General features: G+C 41.2%; 1 protein-coding gene across 1 annotated transcript in view; it reads right to left on the bottom strand.

The window, feature by feature from the left end:
• LOC115083383 (chloride channel protein D-like) overlaps positions 1 to 26,244 on the bottom strand; it is a 472,614-nt gene that overhangs the window by 184,829 nt on the left and 261,541 nt on the right. The window contains exon 13 of the mRNA XM_029587184.1: positions 21,358 to 21,537. Within this exon, the coding sequence (XP_029443044.1) occupies positions 21,358 to 21,537 (180 nt within the window). The remainder of the gene's footprint in view (positions 1 to 21,357; positions 21,538 to 26,244) is intronic.

Raw genomic sequence — 26,244 nt, 5'->3', positions numbered from 1 at the left:
AAGAGAGAAATTGTGGATTAGTAGGGGGCTTGGAACAGAGAAAGCTGATATACATTATTCCTCTCCTTCCCTACTAATCAACAGCAATCTCAGGGTGACCACAACTCAAAGGTTTCCAGGTATGCTTATTAAATGATACAGAATATAATGCCTAACCTAACTCATCACTCGTTTACTCTGCCCCAAATCCAGCAGAGAGGATGTAGAATGAGGCCCACACATCTATTCACTCTGTCACTGAGCACACATTTAAAGCACTAAAAATTTATCTCAGATGTTTGAATCTCTCAGTAGTGTCTTGTCTTATAGTACTCCCTTCAAAAAGTCACTATGATTGCCATTACCTGTGTAACCCCATCTCCAGGTGCTGTCCTAACACCAATGGGGCCATAAGAAAATCTATTGTCTCTTTGGGACTGGAACCACTCCTGGTTAGCTCTAACATTTTTTCTTTCCTCCAGGGTGTGCTTTCTTTGCTGGTGGAGGGAAAGGAACTCCTTTTGGGGGCCTGGAATAACAGGGATGTCTCTTTTGTACTATTTTTTTTCCCAGTGGAACAGTGTCTTACTGTGTGTACTCTAAGTGCCAATAAAACCCCAGAGTCATATATGTAGTATCCAAAATTAAAGTCTTTACTGATGGATAATCAGGTTGATAGGTAGCACAATTAACCAAAATCCACAGTTCTTTTCCTTCAATCTGCATAGGAATCTATATTACCAAAACTAAGGAGATATCCACCCTCCAGGGCTTGGCTAGGTGGAGTTCCCAGGTGGGCAGGGTATCCTTTAGATGGCAGGAAAAAACCCTTCCAAAACTGATAAAGCAGAGTTGCTTACCTGTAACAGGTGTTCTCCTAGGACAGCAGGATGGTAGTCCTCACACATGGGTGACATCATCAGATGGAACCCGGCATGGAAAACTTCTGTCAAGTTTCTAGAACTTTGACTGGCACACTGAACATGCCCAGCATGCCACTATCCGCATGGCCATGCGGGGTCCCCCTTCAGTCTCGTAACAGAGAATTACAAAAATAAAATAACAACTTAAAATGAAACCCAACTCCAAGGGGTGGCGAGCGGGTTTCATGAGGACTAACATCCTGCTGTCCTAGGATGTTAGTCCTAGGACAGCAACTCTGCTTTCTCCTAGGACAAGTAGGATGGTAGTCCTCACACATGGGTGAATACCTAGCTGCAAGCTGTTTATGAATGAAGAGGACCAATGGTAACTAAACAGGTGCCAACAGGCACAACAACCTAGGTGCTGTAGGTAATGGATGAAAACAACTTGAACACGAAAACCAGGGCCCTAGGCAGAAGAGTTGGGTTTAAACCTGAAAAAGGTTACGGAGGACAGACTGGCTGAAGCTACTATCTTGTCGGCCATCTCTGTCCAGACAGTAGTGAGCAGCGAACATGTGAAGAGAACTCCATGTTGCTGCTCTGCAGATCTCCGTCACGGGGACTGCTCTCAAGTGGGCCACTGAAGTTGCCATGGCTCTGAAGGAGTGAGCCTTAATGTGGCCCCCAAGCTGCAGTCTCACTTGCATGTAGCAGACAGAGATGAAGTCTGCCAGCCAGGCAGACAGGGTGTGATTGGTTACAGCATCTCCCATTCTGTTCTTATCAAACGAGATAAAGAGTTGTGTGGACTGCCTATGCCCTGCTGTTCTCTCAAGGTAGAACACTAAGGCCCTCTTACAATCCAGAGTATGCAAGGCCCATTCACCTGAGTGCAAATGAGGTCTGGGAAAGAAGGTGGGTAAGATGATAGACTGGTTCAGATGGAAGTCCGATACCACCTTAGGCAAGAACTTAGGGTGAGTATGGAGAACCATCCTATCATGGAAGAACTTTGTATAAGGTGGGTACATCACCAATGCTTGAAGTTCACTGACCCAATCTGCTGGCAACCCCAGACATCATGCAATGCCCCCAGGCAAAGAATACAAACTTCAAACATGGTTCGTGGGCACTGATGCCACAGATGAAAACCAGAGGAAGCTATGTTTCTGGCCAGCTAGTGGTCAGTGCAGGGAGGACACGACTCCAAAAACCCACAGAACCAACCGCAAAGAAGATGAAAAGACTTACCGCACCACCCTACTAACTAGGGGGACTAGTAAAGAAGGACCCCGGCACGGATGCAAGGGAAAAATAATCCTAAAAAGCAGAAGAGAACGCTGAAAAACAGGGCAGAGCTCCACAGACCGCATGGCAACTCAGAGGAAAAACTCTTCAACCTCCTCCAAAACTCCAAACTAATACTGTCCCTCTTGCTTATAAAGCCCTAAGAAAGGGACAGCGCTGTTGAATATGGATCTCTATATTATATTTCACCTCTAAAGTATACCGAAGTAAACCTCACCATCATTATATAGAATTTAAACCATTCCACTTCTTAAGAAGAGGCATTACTCAGGTTCCTAACCTAATAAAACAAGCTGCTACTTTGAGACATCATGTATTGCTAAATTCATATATGGTTTTTTTTTTCATTTCCAGTTTGAATAGCTGGTCTGATTCATATGTTTAAGCTGTATATTCTATAGGAATATATGAATATACTACAACTCATCGCAGTATGAAGTTTTGACAGTCAAGTTCATTTTGAGAGGAAAAAAATGTACAAAACACTTACAAAAATCTCTGGTGACTGCAAATATTTAGCTGAGAAATTAAAGAAAAATAACTGTATGAGGAGGAAGAGACTCTCAGTATTATATAAAAGAGCTAGTTGCAGGTGGATAAATCCATTTTTTCTAGTGTCTGATTTATCTTTTACTGATTTATTCATTACTTGTGACAGTGTGAGTCATCTAGAACATAATGCATGGTAGAAATATGTTCCTTTCTAGGCCACTACCAAGAATATGAATATGGTTCAATTTCTCAAGGAAGCCTGCAAGAAACACAGAGAAATGGCCTGGAAATAAAGCACGACCGGTCATCTAAGTAGATGCTTTAGAAACATGGTGAAGCACAAGGCCAGAAATTTATTCAAGAAGCTTAACTGTAAGACACTATTGCATGATCTGTGATATCTTATTATTGTGAAATGCAAAATATAGTGGATCGAAGAACAAGGGATACAAAATTAACACATCAAACAATATAAATATATTGAGAAGGCATAGTGAACTAGACCTGCCAAAATAGCCCATACCATGACTTTTTAATTTTAGTGCTTTGAAATATAATTATTGGCAATCTTTTTTGAAAAACCAAGCATCAGTATAACAACCAACGTAAAAATGTTCTTTTAACAGTCCATAATCATCAAAGGTACTTAACTTAGGAGAGCTAAATATTTTTTGTATTTATTATGCATAATTATTTTTGTAAATTTTTCTTTTGTTATGCTGATTTAATAAACATTTGGTGATTTTGGTGATTTAAGTTGTATAGCTAATTGGACATTTTCTGATATTATAAGCTGTATGGTTAAACCAATTTTTGCATCTGAATGGTCATACAGAGCCAGCTCCAGCACTGAAGAAAGGGGAAGTGAACTAGTATCTTCCTCCCTCTGATGCATTCCATCCTCAGAAACCTGGTGAAATCAGGATTTTATTTGATTCAACTGCTCAGTTTCAAGAAATATGAATGTTGTCAATTTCAAGGAGTGTGAATGTTGTCACATTTTTGTAAATTTTTATTTGTTGTCTTATGAAGATTTAATAAACATTTGTTGATTCTGCATGACTATTGTCAAATATAATTTTCATGAAGGCCACAAAATTAACCTTTGTCTCTGGTTTTCTCTCCAGAGTCTGATGCAAGGAAGCTAGCCGGGACAGGGCCTGTTCTCTGTTATTGGGAAACCAAGGCCTGGATGTGCAGAATGGAAGTGGTACCACCCAGTTGTCTGACTCATCTTTGAAGAATTCCTTATTTATTATCTTCAGGAATTCTTTGGCTTCCATTGAATGTTCAGGTTTATTATCTCTTGTAATCTGGAACACTGTGCTTCCAAGATCCTCATCACAGTTCTCTGTTGTGAAAGTATTCAAGGAGATCTGTACAGCTTGACCTGGTTCTTTTTAGCCAGGTATTTTTTAATGAAGAAATGATTAGGAGACATGGTTTCCAAAAAAATATACATCAGTTTTCTAGCATACTGGTAGAGAAAGCATCAACACTATCTGGCTTGCATATTCTGTCAATGCAAATGTCACCTACTATTACCCAACCAAGATCCAGTCTCTGGGTATAAGGAGTGATGTGAAGATTGCTACATTGCTGATGAACCTTGTGAAATCTTAGCATATCCCAACCAATTAGAAGCAGGCTGTTTGCATGGTTATCTAATAGTGGGATACAACTCGTTATAGCTTTCCAGTGGAGCTGATACCATGCAGCCTCTGGCAAGGATTTCATTTCTGTTGCCTGGTAACTGATTGTATTCAATAGAATAGGGAGAGGTAGCTCAATACTGCCATCTACAGCTTTCATCAAGTAACCATTCATCCTCCTCCCAGTAGTCTTTATTTTCCCTGTACATGTTCTCAGTGTTGTAGGGTGAATTATCTTTCTGTATGTTAAACAAATCAAAGAACTCTGACCTGGTCACTGATCTATTACTCTTATCATCCATGATTGTAAACATCCTTACTGCTCTCTCAGGTTGTCCCTTGGGATATACCTTAATGTAACCCCTGAGTGGGACAGAACCTTTAATTGGCACCTAGGGGCTCATAGAAAATAAAAGATGATTTGATAATGGACCCTTTCTGCACACAGTTCTCTCAGTTCTCCATGGATAGCAATTAGTTCCTTTTGAAATAAGCACCATACAAGCCTCTTTTACTTCACTGTAAACAGCACTGATAATAGTCACATTCTTTTATATCCAAAAAGCTCACTAAGAAGCAATGTGGTTTCCAACTTCTTTTACTGACAGTTCATTAGACAACTGAAGAATATTTACTGCTTCATTTTAAATTTCAAATAAAGTCAATAAATAATCTGAAAGCAGAAACAAAGTCTCTGAAATCATTTGGAAGCCAACTTCCCAACACTTGATTTTTTTCTCTTCCCTATTATTCAAATTATTCAGATTTATAAGATTGAAGATAGTTCAATCCTCTGTTCAATTCCCAATATTTTTATCTCTGTTTTCTCCCTGTTGTGGAATGTTTAATAAAGTCCCTGTAGTTTATCAGAACGTAAGTCCCAATTCTCATACCTTTCCTGAAGTCTTCTTAAATAATTGAGATCTCCATATAAAATACCAGAAAGACACTTTTATCTCAAGCAAACGTGCCTGCTTTTTCAAAATATATTTTCATATTTCAAAAAATATTTACATCTTTCCTTCATCTGAGCTAAAGGATTATTTCATCTAAGATATAGGATGCCAAATTATCCCTGTCAACTGTTAATACAAACAAAAAACACACTTTGATATGTCAGTATGCCAATGCCAGAAGTCTAAGAAGTAAGATAAGAGAGTTAGAGTGTATAGAAGTGAATGATGAGATAGACATAATTGACATCTCAGAGACCTGGTGGAAGGAGGATAACCAATGGGACAGTGCTATATCAGGGTACAAATTATATCACAATGATGGGGAGGATCAACTTAGTAGGAGTGTGGCGCTTTACATCTGGGAGGGCAAGGAGTCCAATAGGATAAAGATCATACAAGAGACTAAATGCGCAGTAGAATCTATATGGGTAAAAATCCTATGTGTGTTGGGTTGGAGTATAGTAATAGGAGTATACTACTGTCTACCTGGCCAAAATGATGAGACGGATGATGAAATGCTAAGAGAAATCAGGGAAGCTAACCAATTTGACAATGCAGTAATAATAGAAGATTTAAATTATCCCAAAATTGACTGGGTAAATGTAACATCAGGAGATGTTAGAGATGAAAAGATCCTGGATGGAATAAATAACTGCTTCACGGAACAATTGGTTTAGGAACTGAAGAGAGAGGGAGCTATTTTAGATCTAATTCTTAATGGAATACAGAATTTGGTGAGAGAGGTAACGGTGGTGAGGCCACTTGGCAATAGTGATCATAACATGGTCAAATTTGAACTAATGACTGGAAGGGGGACAATATGTAAATTTACAGCTCTAACATTACATTTTCAAAAGGGAAACTTTGATAAAATGAGGGAAATAGTTAGAATAACTGAAAGGTACAGCTGCAAAGGTTAAAAGTTTTCAACAGATGTGGACATTGTCTAAAAATATCATCTTAGAAGCCCAGTCCAGATTTACTCCACACATTAAGAAAGGTGGATGGAAGGCCAAACAATTACTGGCATGGTTAAAGGGTGAGGTAAAAAGGCTATTTTAGACAAAACAAATCCTTCAAAAATTGGCAGAAGGTCCATCTGAAGAAAACAGGAAAAAACATAAGTTAAGTCTAAAACATTGATAAGACAGGCTAAGAGAGAATTTGAAATGAAGTTGGCCATAGAAGCAAAAATTCATAATAAGAACTTTAAAAAATATATCCAAAGAAGGAAACCTGCAAGGGAGTCGATTGGACTGTTAGATGACTAAGGGATTAATGGGACTCTTGGTGTTGCATCTGTCGGTCTTCGAGGGCTTCGCCCCGCCTACCTCTCTCTACTTGCGGCTCCTCCCGCTCACCTTGGACTGATTGCCGCCGCAGCATCTGTTTGCCGACCTCTTCGGTGTCCCCGGACTGGCTTTGGTGCTGCTTCCCGCCATGCTCCTTCAAGGTACCTCTAGGGCACACGCGCGCACACCACCCTCATCTTTATTTTCACGATGGCGAGAACCTCAGGGGCGTCCCCCTGTTCTGACATTACGACTCCAGGGTATATCTGCCTAATGCATTTGCTAGCTCATTGAATTAGCAACGGAACTCATACGGATGGGATTCTCTCTCCATTCCTAAGCTACTCTGCCACTCCAGCTCTAACTGGAACTCTTACTACCCTTCGGGGTCACTAACGGGGTATTTATTTACTTATTTATTTATTTAACTTTTTTTTATATACCGGTATTCGTTTGGGACATCATATCGGTTTACAATTAACTTATTAACAAGAGAGAAATTACATTGAATGAAGGGCAGGTAACAGGGGAGGGAGTGAGCAGAGATTATGGTAGTTATATAGATCAGTCAAACATTGACAACAGCGATTGATTGGTTAAGAATAGATACATTATTATATACAATGTGTAATATTATTTACATATAGACGATTTTAGGACTGTTCGTTGCACTTATTATTTCCATGAGAGATATGCCAGGGATGGGAGAGGAGCAGGGGAAGGGGGGGTGGGAGAGGGAGAGGGAGAGGGAGAGGGAGAGGGAGGGGGGATTCTGGGGGTGAGGCACGGGGGGGGGGGGGGGGAGGGGGGGCAGGGAGGGGGAGGAAGTACCCGCTCCTCGGGGGCCTCTCTGCTTCTTTCAGGTGCTATCAGGAAACCGGTACTCGCTTCTCGAGGGCCCATGTTCCCTGTGTCGCTGCCTGCAACTTTTACCTTCTACTTGGAAGAACTAACTACAGTCATCATCTGTGAGTACAGAAACATCTCTCTCTCTACAGTACTGCTTCGCCGGAATCAGGTACTCGCTCCTCGAGGGCCTGCCCTCTGCTCTGGTTCCAGACCTCTCGTCTAGTGGAACCTCTGCTGCTGCTAGTGAGTACAACGCTACCGAGTCTCTCTGCTCTATGGGATCAGGTACTCACTCCTCGAGGGTCTGCTCTCCCTGTCTCGGAGCTCTCCTATTCTACTTGGGAATCTGAATGCTAATTCTACTGTGTGCTCATAACTCTCAGTCTCTTTCCACTACAGCACTGCATACAGAGGATCCGTTTCCAGAGTTCTGTGAGAGACATGCCCAGCCAGGCTCTACAATCAGTACTCACTACTGCCACCTCTGGTGGTTCCATATACTGTATAATAAAAGATTCAAATCTGTGTTTGTCTGTCCGAAGTTTAGCCTGACACTGTGGTCCCTCACAGGACTGCCCCCCGTGGGCATGGTCAGCTGCCACAGTGTCCAAGGATCCACTCAAACACCAATAACCATAACAGATTGCTAACTCCATGGATCAGGCTCAGCTCAACGCCTTGCAGGCCATTCCAGGCCTTGCTTTGCGCGTTACTGATCAACAAGATGCATTAGAGAAATTAACTACTGCCCTTTGCCCTTATCATGTGACAGGGCAAAGGTAGCGCCGGTGTCATTTTGGTTCCTGGCTCCCGACGTCACGCGTGCAGGAGATCGCTCCCGGACCTCCGCTGGACTTTTGGCAAGTCTTGTGGGGGTCAGGAGGCCCCCCCCAAGCTGGCCAAAAGTCCCTGGGCCACCGGCGCCATTTCTCTTAACGCAGCCGTGGCCAGAGAGCGGGAGATCGCGCCGGGAACCCCCCCCCCCACTGGAACCCAGGTAATTTAAAACATTTTGGGGGGGTTCGGGAGGGTGGGGGATTTGTTTTAAAGGTTCGGGGTGGGTTTTAGGGTTGTTTTGGTGTGCCGGTTTTCCCGCCCTCCCCGATTTACGATTTTTAACGATTTAAAAAAAAAAACAAAACACGACGATCAGATTTCCCTCCCCCCCCAGCCAAAATCGATCATTAAGACGATCGATCACACGATTCACACCCCTACTGTATACTATGCTGATGCATAAAGAACCCTTTCATCTATTTGAATATATTTTTTAAGACTGTCTGGTTAAGGGTTTAGTTAGAGGGATTATAATTATTCATTTATTTGCATTAGTTAGATAGTGTTAAAAAAAAATAGAATAGATAGTTTCTTTTAATTAGTTTTTTTAGATAGGTTGTAGGTGCCTGAGGAACCTGCAGTGGAGAAAATTGGACTCTTTGAAAAGAAGTGCAACCTGAAAGAAAGGGCCCCACCGGTCTTCAGTTGGTGACCTCACTAAACCAAAGGCAGGGGAAAAGAAAAACTGATACTTCACGCATATCCAGCATAACTTCAACGGCAGGGGAGAAGAAAAAAGGATTCACACTCACAAAGCGGGGAGTAGCTGGCTTGTTACGGCGGTTACTACCCCAAACCAAATGTGCCTGATACTTCACTTTCGATGCATATCCAGCATAGCTCTCTGCTTCAACGGCAGGGGAGAAGAAAAAAACTGATACCTCACGCATATCCAGCATAGCTCCCTGCTTCAACGGCAGGGGAGAAGATAAACAACCAATAAGGGCTGTATAACATAATCTGGGTAAAAACAAATAAGCATGGGTGTAGCTTGCTTATTGCGGCGGTTACTACCCCTACTACCTCTAACTAATCAAGCTAGATATTTCACTTGGATGCAGCTCCATCACCGCTCTCTACATTAATGGCGGGGGTGGAAGGGAATTAGAACCAAGAGCTAAGAGAAACAGATAAGTATGGGAGAAGAAATGAGGGAAGCTTGCTGGGCAGACTGGATGGGTCATTTGGTCTTCTTCTGCCGTCATTTCTATGTTTCTATGTTTCTATGTAGGAAAAGAAAAGGAAAAGGAGAATGGTCCGAAAAGCATGTTAGAGGTTATGTGTAAAGACTGAGAAATTTATGAAAATGAAAAGGAAGGATATATTTATTTATTTATTTATTTAACATTTTTATATACCGAACTTCATGACAAGCTTCATATCAGGCCGGTTTACATCAAACTTGGGGGTTAACTGAACAAAAAACCATATAACGAGAAGGCCGAGGCGCAGATACAAATAACAGGGGGAATGAACTTGGAGGCTAGGGTAGCCAGGAAGTAAAGGACAGAATAAACTGGAGAATGAACATGAATGGATATACAATTACTGGATTGGACATTTAGTCTATTGGGCTAAATGAGTGCACTGTTGCAATGTTATGTTTGAGGGAAGGCTTGGACAAAAAGCCAAGTCTTGAGTTTTTTCCGGAAGGTGGTCAGGCAGGGTTCCAGTCTTAAATCCGTCGGAAGGTTATTCCAAATGATGGGGCCAGCTGTGGAAAGTGCCCGTTCTCTTGTGGAGGTTAGTCGAGTGGATTTAGTTGGGGGAACTTGAAGGGTTCCTTTGTGAGCCTCTCTGATGGGTCTTGTAGATGTGTATGGTTTGAATGGTAACTGAAGGTCTAAAGGGAGTTGGTTGTGTATGGATTTGTGGATGATGGTGAGAGCTTTGTGCCAAATTCTGTATTTAATAGGTAACCAGTGTAGGTTCCTAAGTATAGGGGTGATGTGAGTTCTCCGGTTGGTGTTGGTTAAAATCCTGGCAGCTGAGTTCTGGAGCATCTGTAGTGGTCTGGTGGCGGAGGTCGGGAGTCCTAAGAGGAGAGTATTGCAGTAGTCGGTTTTGGAGAAAATCGTTGACTGTAGAACTGTTCTGAAGTCCTGGAGGTGGAGGAGGGGTTTGAGTCGTTTCATAACCTGTAGCTTAAAGAAACAGTCCTTCGTAATGTTGTTGATTGATTTTTTTAGGTTTAAATGGTGATCAATGGTGACTCCTAAATCTCTAACTTGGGTAGTCTGAGGAATAGAGGTTGTCTGATCAAGGCAGGTAGAATGGTCGGGGGCGATGAGAAGAATTTCTGTTTTGGCTGCATTGAGGACCAAGTTCAGGCTGGTGAGTAGGTGGTTGATGGACTTGAGGCAGTTTTCCCAGAAGGATAGCGTTTTTGGAAGGGATTCTTTTATAGGGATCAAGATCTGCACATCGTCAGCGTATAAATAGTGAGTTAGGTTGAGGTTTGTGAGAAGCTGGCAGAGGGGTAGGAGGTAGATATTAAAGAGAGTGGGGGATAGAGAGGAGCCTTGGGGAACACCAAGTGTAGATTTGAAATTAGGAGATTCTTTATTGTTGATGGTGATCTTGGAGCTTCTATTATTGAGGAATGAGCTGAACCATTGGAGGGCGTGTCCAGATAAGCCAATGTCTGCGAGACGATTGAGGAGGATGCTATGGTTCACGGTATCAAACGCCGCGGAAATGTCTAAGAGAACTAGCAGGAAAGAAGTCCCTTTGTCTAGGCCCATGAGTATGTGGTCCGTTAGCGATATGAGGAGGGTTTCAGTACTGGAAGACTTACGGAAGCCATATTGGGAGGGGTATAAAATTTTGTGGTCTTCCAGGTAGTCCGATAGCTGTGTGTTCACCACCTTCTCTGTGATTTTTGCTAGCAGCGGGAGGTTGGAAATGGGTCGGAAATTGGAGAGCTCATTAGTATTTAGGTTGGGTTTCTTCAAGAGAGGTTTAATCGATGCTGTTTTGAGGTCATCCGGGTAAATTCCATGGGCAAGGGAGCAGTTAATGATGTCAGCCAAAGCTCTGGAGATGGTGCCTGGTATAAGGAGCAGAAGTTTTGTAGGGATGTGGTCCAATGGGTGGCTGGATGGTTTCAGCTTCTTGAGTGTTGATTCTATCTCCAGTGGGGTGGTAGGCTCGAAGGACTCTAGGGTGGCGCTGGGTGAGCCTGTGGTGGTGAGGTTTAGTGATAGTGGTGTTGGGTTAGTAGGGAGAAGTGCTAGAGTATTTGCAATTTTGTCCTGAAAGAAGAGTGCGAGTTCATTGGCTTTGGATTGAGCCTGATCGTCTGGAATGGTCGGAGCAGAGGGTTTAGTCAGTTGGGATACATAGGAGAACAGGGCCCTTGCGTCATATTGGATATCGTGGATTCTGCTGGAGTAGAAGTCTTTTTTTGCTTGTAGTAGAGAAATCCTGTAGAGATGCATGATTCGTTTGTATTCGGATAACGTTGTAGAGTTAGGGGACTTCCGCCAAGAGCCTTCCTTGTGTCGGAGGTCTTGCTTCATGCGTTTAAGTTCCGGTGAGTACCATGGTTGCTTCCTTTTTTGGGTCCAATTGATGATTTTCGTCTCTTTGGGGCATAGTTTGTTGGCTATGGACTCCGTGATATTGCACCAGGATAGGAGTGCTGAGTTGGGGTTAGAAGTATCTAGATTAGGGAGTTCTTTGGAGAGTTGTTCACTAAGAATGTCGGAGGTACAATTTCTTCTGTGATGGATGGAAGAATGAGGTTGTGGTTGAGGGGGGTTTCCTCTGGTCTTAATAGTAGCTGATATGAGTGAATGGTCGGACCAAGGGACTGGGGTGCAGTCTGGAGTGTTAGTGTATGATAGGTGAGAGTTTAGGAAAATGAGGTCAAGTGTATGTCCAGCTTTATGGGTGGGTTTGTTGACTATTTGTTCAAAACCCATTGCCTGGAGTGTGGATAAGAATGTTTCGCAGTTGGAGGAGATTGGGGAGGCGTCGACATGTAGATTGAAGTCCCCCAAGATCATCGCCGGTGAGTCCATAATTGAAAGGATAGAGGAAGCAAATTTTGTTGTATTTATATTTTTCTGACTTATGTTGTTGAATCTGTTGTATTTGAGATATCTTCAGAAAGTTATGTAACAAACTATAAGTTTTTTTTATAAAGAAGTTATTAGCTCTAACAAAACTATCAGTTTGAGACTAAGTGGTTTTTTTTCCTATGAAATAATTCTTTATTCTTGTAAACCTTGTTGCCCACAGCTAACAGCCACCCCTTACATTAAACGGCCAGTTTAGCGACTACTCTAGTGGGGACTTGGGGTGTGAGTTGTTTCCCAGGGGGCGGGGTTTACACAAAGCACATAGTCTCGGATCGAGGATCTCAATTCACGGCAAGATTCTGGAAGGCTTTGTGCAAACTATTTGACATCTCTCTGGATTATACATCTGCCTATCATCCACAAATGGCCAAACTGAAAGGATGAAAAGGACCCTGAAACAGTTCATTCGGGCCTATGTGAGTTGCTGTCAGAATAACTGGGCTGAGCTGTTACCATGGGCTGAATTCGCCATTAATTCACATCCAGCATTATCCACTGGATCAACACCTTTTGAAGTGGTATGTGGACGTTTACCTTCTCTGCCACTTCCACTGAAGCTCTCAGTGTCATCCCCAGCAGCTCAATCCACTGCTGATGATATCCATCAACTATGGACTCAAACTATAGAAATGCTAATTAAAGCGGGTGATCGAGCTAAGAAATCCTACGACGCTCACCATTGTAAAGCGCCTGTGTTTCAACCTGGTGACAAAGTCTGGCTATCAACTAAGCATCTGAGACTAAAGTTACCCTCCTCTCGATTTGCTCCTCGCTATGTTGGACCATTTCCAATCCTACGACGTCTTGGCAACATTACATACAGTCTGAAGCTACCGCCTGGATTGAAAATCCACAACGCATTCCACGTTTCACTTCTGAAACCACTCATTCTCAGTGAGTTCTCATCCAAGTCTCCTGAACCATCTTCTATCAATGCAGAAGAAGACCTAGAATACAAGGTCAATGCCATTCTAGATGCAAGAAGACGTGGAAAGCCTTGGGAATACCTTCTGTGTTGGGAAGATTAAGGTGCCAAAGAAAATTCTTGGGAGCCAATGGCTAATATCCTAGATAAAGAAATGCTTCATCAGTTTCACCAGATGCATCCTCGGAAACCAAGACCTGGTACAAGAGTTGGAGTCCACCCTTTGAAGGGGGGTACTGTTGCGACCATCGGTCTGTGACAGCTTCGCCCTGCCTACTTGCGGCTCCTCCCACTCACCTCAGACTACTGGCTGCTGTGGCGTCTGTCTGCCAATCTCTCCGGTGTCCCCAGACCGGCTTTGGTGCTGCTTCCCACCATGCTCCTCCAAGGTACTATAGGGTGCGCGTGCACACGCCACTCTCATCTTTATTTCTTCATTGGCATGAACCTCAGGGGCGTCCCCTTGAGATGACATCAAGCTGCCCGGATATTTAAGCCTACCTCTTTTGCTAGCTATTCGAGTTAGCAACAACTCGGATTCTACAGATGGGATTCCAGATAACGCTGGAGTGGCAGCTATTCTGCCACTCCAGCGTTATCTGGAACTCTTACCACTAACGGGGTACCCGCTCCTCAGGGGCCTCTTCTGATTCTTTCAGGTGCTCAGGGAGGGGATCGGGCTCAGCTTCCCCCCAAATCTCCTCCAGCGAGAAAATTCCCAGAGCTAATGCTCCCCATCGGACATGAGTGTCCATGGGACCAAGCGGGGGGTTAGAAGAGAGCATGGCTGAGCCAACACAGGCTTACACGCAGAATGAGGCATTCCAAAAGAAAACCCAAAAAAGTGAAGAGGACATTCAGAGCCGAGACGCTAGTATGCCATCTTGGATCTCTGTATTTATTTCTAACCCTAAAAATTCTCTTTAAGCAATTATCATAAAGAATTTTAGCAAATTTTCTGGTTTTAAAGTAAATGCAGATAAGTCAATATCCCTGCATCTAACTGGGACACTAGAAAAAGGATGGAGATTAATTGAGATTATTTTCCATTTCAGTGGGCAAAAGGATATATTACATATTTGGGGGATAAGATTTCAAATGACATGAGAACAATTTATGGTCTTATTATTAATCCTGCTATTAAGAACTTGGAAAAACTTTTAATGAGTTGGAAAAATCTTTCAGTATCACTCATAGGGTGAATACAGATAATTAAAATGGTGTTGTTACCTAAATGGCTTTATTAGTTACAATTGTTACCATTGGTATTACATAATATTGATATTCAAGAATTAATAAAGCTATATCTAAGTTTATTTGGAATGAAAACTTTAACATTGCCTTATAGTGAGAGAGGCGTATCTGTTTCTGATATCAGAAAATATAACAGCATATCTGATGAGACATGCTAGAGATTGGATTTTGGGAACATCAAAATATAATACCACAAATACTGAATGTCAAATATTGAGTCCTTTTTCTCTTAGCTATTTATACATGCAAAAGTAAAATTTCTTCCAGATATAATAAAAAACAATTTATTGATTAAGTCAGTCAGAAGGGCTTGGTTTACAGCATGGAAAATACTGGAACTACTTCCTAGTTATTCAATTTTCTTGCCTCTGCAAGGTAATACTGAATTTCAACCAGGCCTTTCTAACAAAATGGAAAAAGCATGAACTAATATTCATGAAAGAATTTTTCTCCCTGCTAATACACAAATTATTTGTACATTTCAAGATCTGAAAAGTAAATCTGCAAAGGTTAAAAGTGTACAACAGGCATAGACATTGTTTAAAAATACAATCTTAGAAGCACATTCCAGATGAATTCCAAGTGTTAAGAAAGGCGGAAGGTAGGAAAAATGATTACCAGCATGGTTCAAAGTTGAGGTAAAAGAGGCTATTTTAGCCAAAAAAAACATCCTTCAAAAATTGGACGAAGGATCCATCAGAAGAAAATAGGACAAAAGCATAAGCATTGTCAAGTTAAGTGTTAAACACTGATAAAGCAGGCTAAGAGAGAATTTGAAATGAAGTAGGCCGTAGAGGCAAAAACTCATTTAAAAAAAAACCTTTTTAAATATATCCTAAGTAAGAAACCTGTGAGGGAGTTGGTTGACCGTTAGATGACTGAGAGGTTAAAGGTGCTCTTATGGAAGATAAGGCCATTGCAGAAAGGCTAAATTAATTCTTTGCTTCTGTGTTTACTAATGAGGATGTTAGGGAGATACCAGCTCCAGAGATGGTTTTCAAGAGTGATGAATCAGATGAACTGAACAAAATCACTTCTGAACCTGGACGATGTAATAGACCAGATTGACAAACTAAAGAATAACAAATCACATGGACCAGATGGTGTGCACCCCAGGGTTCTGAAGGAAGTCAAAAACAAAATTTCTATTAGATAAAATTTGTAAACTATCATTAAAATCATCCATTGTACTTAAAGACTGGAGGGTGGTCAATGTAACCCCAATATTTAAAAAGGGCTCCAGGGGTGATCCAGGAAACTAAAGATCAGTGATCCTGACTTCAGTGCCGGAAAAAATAGTGGAAACTATTCTAAAGATTAAAATCACATAGCATATAGAAAGATATGGTTTAATGGAACAAAGTCAGCATGGATTTATTCAAGGGAAGTCTTTCCTTACAAATCTGCTTCATTTTCTTGAAAGGGTTAATAAACATGTGGAAAAAGGTGAATCGGTAGATGTAGTGTATTTGACAAACACCTTCTGAAAATCCAAAGTCCCCCTTGAGAAGCTTCTAAGAAAACTAAAAAGTCATGGGATAGGAGGCAATGTCCTTTTGTGGATTACAAACTGGTTAAAAGACAGGAAACAGAGAGTAGCATTAAATGGTCAATTTTCTCAATGGAAAAGGGTAAACAGTGGAGTGCCTCAGGGATCTGTACTTGGACCAGTGCTTTTCAATATATATATAAATGATCTGGAAAGGAATACGACGAGTGAGGTTATCAAATTTGTGGATGATACAAAATTATTCAGAGTAGTTAAATCACAAGCAGATTGTGATACATTACAGGAGGACCTTGTGAAACTGGAAGATTGGGCATCCAAATGGCAGATGAAATTTAATGTGGACAAGTGCAAGGTGATGTATATAGGGGAAAAATAACCTGTGCTGAAGTTACACGGTTAGGCTCCATATTAGGCGATACCACCCAGGAAAAAGATCTAGGTATCATAGTGGATATTACATTGAAAGCGTCAGCTCAGTGTGCTGTGGCAGTTAAAAAAGCAAACAGAATATTAGGAATTATTAGGAAGGGAATGGTAAATAAAACAGAAAGAGCCAGATTTTAAAAGCCCTTCGTGCATAAATCCAGAGGATTTACATGCATGGGGGGGGGGGGTGTTATGTGAGCCAGGCCTATTTTAAAAAGGCCCGGCGATGCGCATAAAGCCCCGGGACGCATGTAAGTCCCGGGGCTTTCCTAAAGGGGCAGGGAAGGGGCGGGGCCAGAGGCCTCCGGCAGAGTGGTCATTGCCGCTGTGTTGGAGGATTTGCTGGCAGCGCAAAAGGTAAGTCAAAGGTCAGGGGGGATTAGAGTAGGGCTGGGGGTGGGAAAGGTTAGGGGAAGGTGTGGGAAGGTCAGGCTAGGGGGAAGGGAAGTTCCCTCACTGGCCGCTCCAATTTTGGAGTGGCCTGGGAGGGAATGGGGGAAGACAGTGTGGCTCGTCATGCGCAAGGTGCACAATTGTGCACCCCCTTGCGCGCACCAACCCCATGCATGTTATAAAATCAGGCGTACATGTGTGCACGCCGGGTAGTGCGGGGACCTTTTAAAATCTACCCCAAAATGTCATGATGCGTCTGTATCGCTCCATGGTGAGACTGCACCTTGAGTAATATGTATAATTCTGGTCACCGCATCTCAAAAAAGATATAGTTGCGATGGAGAAGGTACAGAGAAGGGCAACCAAAATGATAAAGGGGATGGAACAACTCCCCTGTGAGGAAAGGCTGAAGAGGTTAGGACTGTTCAGCTTGGAGAAGAGATGGCTGAGGGGGGATATGATAGAGGTGTTTAAAATCATGAGAGGTCTAGAAATGTGAATCTGTTATTTACTCTTTCGGATAATAGAAAGACTAGGGAGCACTCCATGAAGTTAACAAGTAACACATTTAAAACTAATCGGAGAAAATTCTTTTTTACTCAATGCACAATTAAGCTGTGGAATTTGTTGCCAGCGGATGTGGTTAATGCAGTTACTGCAGTTAGTGTAGCTGGGTTTAAAAAAGCTTTGGATAAGTTTTTGGAAAAGTCCATTATCTGCTACTAATCAAACTGACTTAGGGAATAGCCACTGGCATTACTGGCATAAGTAGCATGGGATCTACTTAGTGTTTGGGTACTTGCCAGCTACTTGTAGCCCGGATTGGCTACTGTTAGAAACAGGATGCTGGGCTTGATGGACCCTTGGTCTGAATCAACATGGCAATTTCTTATGTTGTTATGTTCTAAATTTCGTTTAGAGAATTGTGATTTTTTTTTTTTGCCTTTCTACAGGTTACACATTATGGGGCAGATTTTCAAAGCCCTACGCGCGTAAATCCAGGAGGATTTACGCGTGTAGGGGGGTTACGCGTGCTGGGCCTATTTTCAAAAGGCCCGGCGGTGCACGTAAAGCCCCAGGACGCATGTAAGTCCCAGGACATGGGCAGGGTGTGAGCGGGGTGGAGCGGTCCGGGGGTGGGCTAGGGCTGGAGCCTCCAGGCACAGCGGCCATTTGCTTCTGTGCTCGATCGCGCAACCTACGCCTGCCCAGAGGCAGGCACAACTTATAAAATGAAGGTTAGGGGGTTTAGGTAGGGCTGGGGGCGGGTTAGGGAGGGGAAGGTGGGGGGGCAGAAGGAAAGTTCCCTCTGAGGGTTCTCCGATTTCGGAGCGGCCTTGGAGGGAATGGGGAAAGCCAGCAGGGCTCCCCAAGGGCTCGGCGTGCGCAAGGTGCACTATTGTGCACCCCCTTGAGCGCGCCGACCCTATATTTTATAACATGCGCGCAGCTGCGCGCGCATGTTATAAAATCGGGCATACATTTGTGTACGCTGGGTTGCACGCACAGATGTACACCCGCGCGTAGGTATTAAAATCTGGCCCTATTTGAATTCAATTTTGGGGATCAACAAAAATGCATTTGTAGTCATTTCCTTTGACCAATCAATTCTGCTCCCTTGTTAGACAGGCTTGATAGTTTCTACAGCTTATAAGATACTTTGGATAAACTTGCAGTTAAGTGACAGGTAGATGCAAGTATTTATTTATTTATTTATTTATTGTTTTTGTTATACCGAGTTTCATGATAGGCATCACATCAACCCGGTTTACAAATAACAAGGAGTGTAAAGCATAACGTAACGTAAAAACAATATTTTCAATAAGAACCTTGAACTTTAAATACAGTGAATCAGAAAAAGGGAGAGGGAAAGTTACAAAAAACAAGGAAAATAAACTTGGGATGGAAGGGGAGAAATTGAACAGCACAATATTTACATTTCAGCCTATTGATACATTAGAATAGCAAGTGAAAAAATAAGACTATGAAATGGTACATAGGTAATCAAATGAATAAATATGACACAGTTGTGAATGGTAATAGTATGATAAATATTCAGCAGGAATTAGTGAGAGAGGGTTTGAGGTTGGTTGATTCGTGTTTACATTCCATTATTGCATACGAGTTAGTGCTAGTGAGAGGAGGTTTTATTCAAGGCTTGGAAATGCTTTTTTGAAAAGCCAAGTTTTTTGAAAAAAATTTTTGAAAAAAAAAATTTTTTTTAAAAAAAAAAATAATTTTTTTTTGAAAAGTTTTTTGAAAAAAATGCTTTTTTGAAAAGTTTTTTGAAAAAAATGCTTTTTTGAAAAGCCAAGTACTGAGGTAGTGGCCCATACTTGGACTGGGGTTTTTCAAAATTTAAAACTTTGACTGAGAATATAGCCTTGAGAGAGATACAATTTAGGATGATGCCTAGAATATAAATTCCTCCTGTTCAAGCATTTAAAGCAGGCTTAACTAATTCTGATAAATGCCCCAAATGTTTAATACATAAGGGCACTTATATCCATTGTATTTGGATGTACACTAAGATAGATGAGTTTTGGGACCACATTATGCATGATTTAAGTGCCATGGTTACATTTACAGTGATTAAATCATTATAACTCTATATATTTGGAATACCAGATAAAAAATTTTCTTCGGAAAAATATGTTAACCTTTTCCTTCATTGTGCAAATGGCTAATGATACAGCACCTAATCGAACAATGTGGAGAATACAACTACGTCAGATGATGGTAATGGAATGTTTGTCTGGACAAGATGGTAAACCACAGAGTTGGGAGAATTTTCTGCAAATCTGGCAATTCTATATTAATACTCTACCAATTCAAACTAGAAATATGATCTTTAGTAGTTATCCAAGAAAAATAAAATTTGTTAATTATTCTTTTTTTAAATCATAAGAACATAAGAACAAAAGAAACTGCCATGCTGGGTCAGACCAAGGGTCCATCAAGCCCAGCATCCTGTTTCCAACAGAGGCCAAAACCAGGCCACAAGAACCTGGCAATTACCCAAACACCAAGAAGATCCCATGCTACTGTTGCAATTAATAGCAATTAATAGCAGTGGCTATTCTCTAAGTATAATTGATTAATAGCCATTAATGGACTTCTCCTCCAAGAACTATCATTAATAGTGATAGTTTATATAAATAGATTGTATGTTCTAAATTCTTATTTATGGTAATGAATATCATTTACATTATTAAGAATTGACAAAAAAAAAAGAAATCTGAAATATGTTACCCTTTGATTTCTTTTTGGAGAATGATGAGGTGGGGTATGGGAGGGGAAGGGAATTTAGTTTTTATAGTTCTTATATTAATACTTTCTTTTACTATTTTTTGAAATAGAACTTAAAAAAAGAAGGGAAGGAATAATATTGTAGTTAGGATTAATTATATAACTTATTAATTTTCTTTTTCTAATTGTTATTGGAGTAAATATTGATACTGTATGTTACATTTATCATCTGCTCATTGCGATTTGTAATAGTTGATTTTATATTTAAATACTAATATAAATGATTGATCATAAAAAAAAAAAAGTTAAAATGGTGTTACCAATGGGTATGAATGGTTGATAAGAACATAAGAACATAAGAAATTGCCATGCTGGGTCAGACCAAGGGTCCATCAAGCCCAGCATCCTGTTTCCAACAGAGACCAAACCAGGCCACAAGAACCTGGCAAGTACCCAAACACTAAGAAGATCCCATGCTACTGATGAAATTAATAGCAGTGGCTATCCCTAACTGTGTTCTTTTAAGAAAAATATGTTTTTTTTTCATTTTTCAGCAGTACATCATTGGCTCTACAGACGATATACATAGCAACAACCACCAATATGGACATTGATTTTTGACTGTTTTGTTATTAAAATATGTTTCCTTTTTTCATCATTACATGTTGTGATTGGCTTTCTGTGGTCATATGTGGGGTGGGAGTGTATTCTCACATTATCATTATATGCACACTCTACTTTTATAGTGATGTTTGCTTCTGTTCTGGGTAGGTATCAGAACCTTTGGTCAGTTATTATCTCTCCAAAGTTAAGTACCTTTGAAAGAATTTTTTTTACTTTGGAATTTCTTGTTATACTAATGCTTGGCTTTCACATACATTTGTTTTTCAAAAAATATTACCAATAATTATATATCACAGCAGTAAAATGAAAATGTATGCTCAGCTAAAGACTGGTGATCATGGTATGGGCTCTTTTGGCAGGCCTGCCTTGCTATTTCTCCGTGGTCTTGAAGCCTTCTCAACGTATTTAAACTGTTTGTAGTGTTAATTTTGGGTTAATTGTTCTTCTCTCTACTATATTTTGCATATGTGTGTTGTGTTTGTGGATGAGTTTGTAATTCTTTTCTAGACTCAGTTAATAACTTACTACTTTAACATTTGTAGGCTGTTTATTACTATGTGTTAGGGCACACTATGGGTAAGTCAACTGAAGTGACTAATATGAAATATATGAAATATGAAATATAGCACCGAGAAATAGGGCAGCACTGTTTTTTTTTACCGTCCAATAGTTCCCAGGAAGACGTTTTCATGTTCTGGTTCAGGTTTGTAAACCACTGGGAATCCACTGTGACTGGTATTAATAAGAAGGTGAGCCAAAGAGGCAACATTTTGCTGTAGGTGAACAACTCTCACATATGGCTTCATGACATCACTGGCAGTGAACAGTTCCAGGTTTACCCTGAAAGACACAGAGCAGACACCCACAGGTTCATTTTAGTAAACAGGAAATGATGCATATTATATTAGCATTTGATGAGTTAGCTACGTGTCTGTAAATTAGTTCAAGCTGAAAAGTTCAGAAAATCAATCTTGTCTTCTTTGTGAATATAAAAAAAGAACTGTCCAATAAATTTGCTTGCCAAGCATCACTGCTTTGTTCCCTGGATGAATCTCCATGTTAAAAGGATACCTGATAATATCAACCACATGTATGGCTCGGGCTTCTAAGGCCAGGATGTTAGTAGGACCAATCATCAACTTTAATGAGTTTTCTGGCTTAGAGTGATTGTGACCTGAGCTTTAGTAGGCAGAGGATCCAGACCAGATTGGTAATTCGGTTACTGTTGTCAGCATTAAGCAACATCATTCCCTGCAAGTTTCCCTTGAATTTTTTCCAGGGACGTGCAAGTGTGCATCACTGTTGTGTACATAGAGCATGGGGTGGAGTGGGGAGAGTTCTACCCTCTTCCTCCTCTACTGTGTGCTGTTTGTACTATAGCACTGGCACCTACTGCTGCTGTCACCAAGAACCTGAGCACCATCATTCTCCTCCTTTCTCCCTAGTTCTCGCCATCTTTCCTTTCTCAACTTTCATCTCCCTCCCCTTTGTGACCATCTCTTCTTTTCTCTTTAGCTTTTCTCATGTCTTTCAGCTTTCTCAGCTATCCTTCCACTCCATTTCCTCTCTCCTACCCTTGCATTTCTTTTTCTCTGTTTCCTATCTCCTCCAGTACCGCTTCCTATTCCTCCATCTCTTCATCAGCACTGATTCTTATATTGCCTCCCTTCCCATCCTTCTACATTTCTTACTCCTTGTGTAACCCCTGGGCTGATAGTCCCCAATAAGGTTCCAGGAAACCCACCTCAAACATAGTCTTTTATGTTCAAGTCTCCCATGATGTTAATTTTTCTCTGACATTCCAGGGTTTCCTAAGCAGGGAGAAGAATGATCTTCAAGGCTCCTTGTGTTGCTTCAAGTCAAAACCCAATTTAAAGTTCACTGTAAACAGCATTGACAAGCATTTAATTGCAAACTACAGCAAGAAGCACGCTGGACGCAATTGTGGTTTCCAATTTAATTTTTACATTGTTTCAAAATATGTTGTTACAAACTTTTCAATTTATTTTGTTGGTTTAATTAAATTCAAATCAATAAGTCCAATTGCTTTTCCTTTCCAATTAATTTTAGGACAGATTGTAAACTCCCTTTCAGTTGATAAAGAAGTATTTTTAATCAATCTAGTCATAGTTTATAAAGTCACAATTTCTCCTACTCCTCCTGTTGTTCTTCTCTTGTCCTCTCCCTTATCCTGCTTTAGGGATTTACTCCTCTTCTCTCATTATTTCCTTGAGATGATAGTGAACTTAAGGATGGGTTCACAAAATCTCCTTCTCTCCTCCTTCCTGCAGGAATGGAAGATGACCCATTTCTCTCCAGGATTCCTTACAGTCCACCTGTGCTTTTGGGTTGAGAGATATCATTCCTCTGGTTGACATACACTGAGACCAGACATATTGTAAAACAAAATTCTAAAAAGGGGAAGCCAAAATATGAGATGAGGAGGGTAGAAAAACTCCTATCTGAGGAAACACAAAAATTATCAGGTTTCCAGATGAGGTCTGCAAGGTTTCAGTCACAGTCCTTCAAAAGGTGAAAGCTCTCTGTCTCCCTTTTCGTTGGACTCATTTTTTGTTACTTTTTGCTAAGGATGCATAAAGAGGATAGGCTGTACAGATTCAAAGTTTTCACCCAGACACAGACTAGTTTGATAGCCACAGGCCAACCTCTGAGTGAACTCCTGTTTACTGTCTTGCACTGTGAAATGTTTATGAACAGGCAAGAGTGTTTATTTAGTTATTCCACTAAGTCTATGATGAGAAAACTAGCAATTAACTTATACTAAAGCCTGAGAGAGAGAATGAAGGCCGCACAGCTGTTTCTGAAAACCGATAAGAACTCAGAGGGAGGGAATGCTGTTGCTTTAGCAAGCGTTTGTAGGTTATAAGGGAAGACAGCGAGAAAGAGAGGAGAGAGAGAGCCCTGGATGTGATGGTATGGTTGATCCTTTGGAAATGTAAGCATTTTATATCTGTGTAGCAATTGTTATTATCTACCATTACTTTTCTATATGATCTGATTTTATTTGTTCTATCCTCCTATCACTCAAATAAACTTACTTTCTTACCTGGAACCATGACATACTGAATCCAAGTTTGTGTGTGGCTCTCTGTGTAGGGGATAAGCTCCTGGGTTCAAGCCCCAAGGTATAATCCTAGTAATTGTGTTTGTTTTTATGAGATTATCCCCCCCCCCCCAGGTCAGAGTCCTTGGGCAGGATATAAGTGTGGTCTGAACCCATAACACTTCTGAACCCAGATCTGAATCCAAGAGATCCCAAAGGCCTTCCTCCTTAAAAATAAACAAAAACCAGGGAACAGCCATGGACATGCTGTCTCTGGAAGGATTGACTAAATCTTCCACACCTTAAAATGGTGGCAGTGGTTTATATAGTCTAAGAGCAGGCAATTCTAGGCTCCCACATGGGGGAGCTACAAACCCTCATTAACTATTCTGTTTCCTCCCATCCAGTAAATGGATCATTCCTTCTGGTAGAGATCAAATGAGATCTTCACACTTGCCTCCACCAACTCTCTTATTTCTCAGTCTTTCCTCCATCCACAACTTCTTTCTCCTCCTTTCCCAGGATCTGCCCATGCTATTAAGCCCATCCCCCAACATCTGGCTCTTTGCCTCTTCCCCGCCTCCTACGTATTTACCCTCTACTTCTTATCCTCTTTTCTCCAGAATCTGCCCCCTGCCATTTTTCTTCCATAGTCCTTCCCCGGCGAGAAAGTTCTGAAAATGCTTACAGTAAAGACTTGCTAGCAATGGCAAGATATGTACTAGCTGCCTTTCCTGCAAGGTCCTGTGACAGCATGGCAGAATAGGCTGAGTGGCTAATTTTTCAGCTGCCAGAGGCATGCTGCATAGCTGCAGGAGTACATACCTCAGAGCAATGGTTCTCAACTTTTTTCCCATCGTGACACACCTGACAGGCCACGCTCACGTGTGACACACTGCTCACTACAATTCACAGTGGAAATAAAAAGTAAAGGTCCGGTAATTATTTTTATTGCTAAGAATGACATAAGGAAATGATACATATTCTGTCTGAACAGAAATTGCATAAACGGTAAACATCCCACACCAAAACAGCACCAATTTCCAGCACTTAAACAGTAACCACCTTACCTAAGAAAAGGCAACACTGAAAATATTACACCAGGCCTTAAGACACCAATACATCTCCTATTACAAAAACGGACCAAGTCAGGCTGCTATAGAGCCCTACACAGAAACTACACGGCAGCAGAAAATCTCACCTGAATCACATGTGCTGACCCTCACCTAACAAAGAATAAAGAGACCAAAACGCATAACTAGAAGCATGCAGAAAAAACTGAATTGGAAACTGCAACAAGCCAGAGTCTCTGTATGCAGTGTAATAAAGGAAAAAAGAAACATCACCCATCCTTATAAAACAAATCAAGAAATATAAAATCAGGAGCAGTAAAACCATACTAACAAAAAGAACATTTCGAAACAGCTGATGAGTGGAATATCCAATAATTAAAAACTCATATAAAAAATTTCTAGATACCAATAAAATATTTCAAAATAGCAGACACAAAGACCCAGTAATGAAAAATAATAAGGATACAAAAAATATTTTGCTCTGTATACCTGGGAACGTTTGATATCCAGGTGTCCTGAGATTGTTCTGAATTAGCAGGAGGAGGGGTGGTTTTCTTGTAACTTTCTCCTCTCTCTCAGTCACACACCAGCGCTCTCTCTCACACTGGCTCTCAATCACACACATATACACACATGCTCTCAGTCACTCACATATACACATGCTTTTTCTCTCTCACTTATATAGGCTCTTAATTACACATTTACACACATGCTGTCTATCTTTTCACGCTTACACACAGAGGCTTTCAATCACATAAATACATGCTGTCTTTTTCTCTCACACACAGACTCTCATTCACATGCTTACAAACATGTCCTCTCTTTCTCTCATTTACACACAGGCTCTCAATCACATACTCACATGCTCCCTCACCTAAATCAGCTCTCAATCAACACAGACACACATGGTCTCTCTCTCTCAATTACAAACAGGGTCTCAATCACATACTCACATGCTCCCTCACCTAAACCAGCTCTCAGTCACACACAGACACATGTGCTCTCTCTTACTTATACACACAAAGGATCTCAATCATACATACACATGATCTCTCTCACACACAAAGGATCTCAATCATACACATAGACTCACACAAACAGGTTTTCAATCACAAACTTACACATACAGGTTCTCAATCATAAATTTACATTCATGCTTTCTCTCACAGGCAGGCTCTCAATCACAGACATACTCTCTTTCACATATACAGGCTCACATACATGCTATCTCACTTACACACATACACACACACACAGGATCTCAAACACATGCTCATTCACTCTCTCACCCCCCGCCCCCCCGGAACTAGCAGCAGCAGCAACCTTTTTCAGCCCTTGTGGAGAAAGGAGTCCCATCGGCCGTGGGGGCTGACGTTGTTCCTTATTGTTTCTTATTTTACTTCGAGCTGC

Source organism: Rhinatrema bivittatum, chromosome 2, assembly GCF_901001135.1.
Source record: "Rhinatrema bivittatum chromosome 2, aRhiBiv1.1, whole genome shotgun sequence".
In the NCBI taxonomy this organism is placed as follows: domain Eukaryota; kingdom Metazoa; phylum Chordata; class Amphibia; order Gymnophiona; family Rhinatrematidae; genus Rhinatrema; species Rhinatrema bivittatum.
Note: the sequence above shows the minus strand (reverse complement) of the source record. Positions and strands in the feature narration are given on the sequence as shown.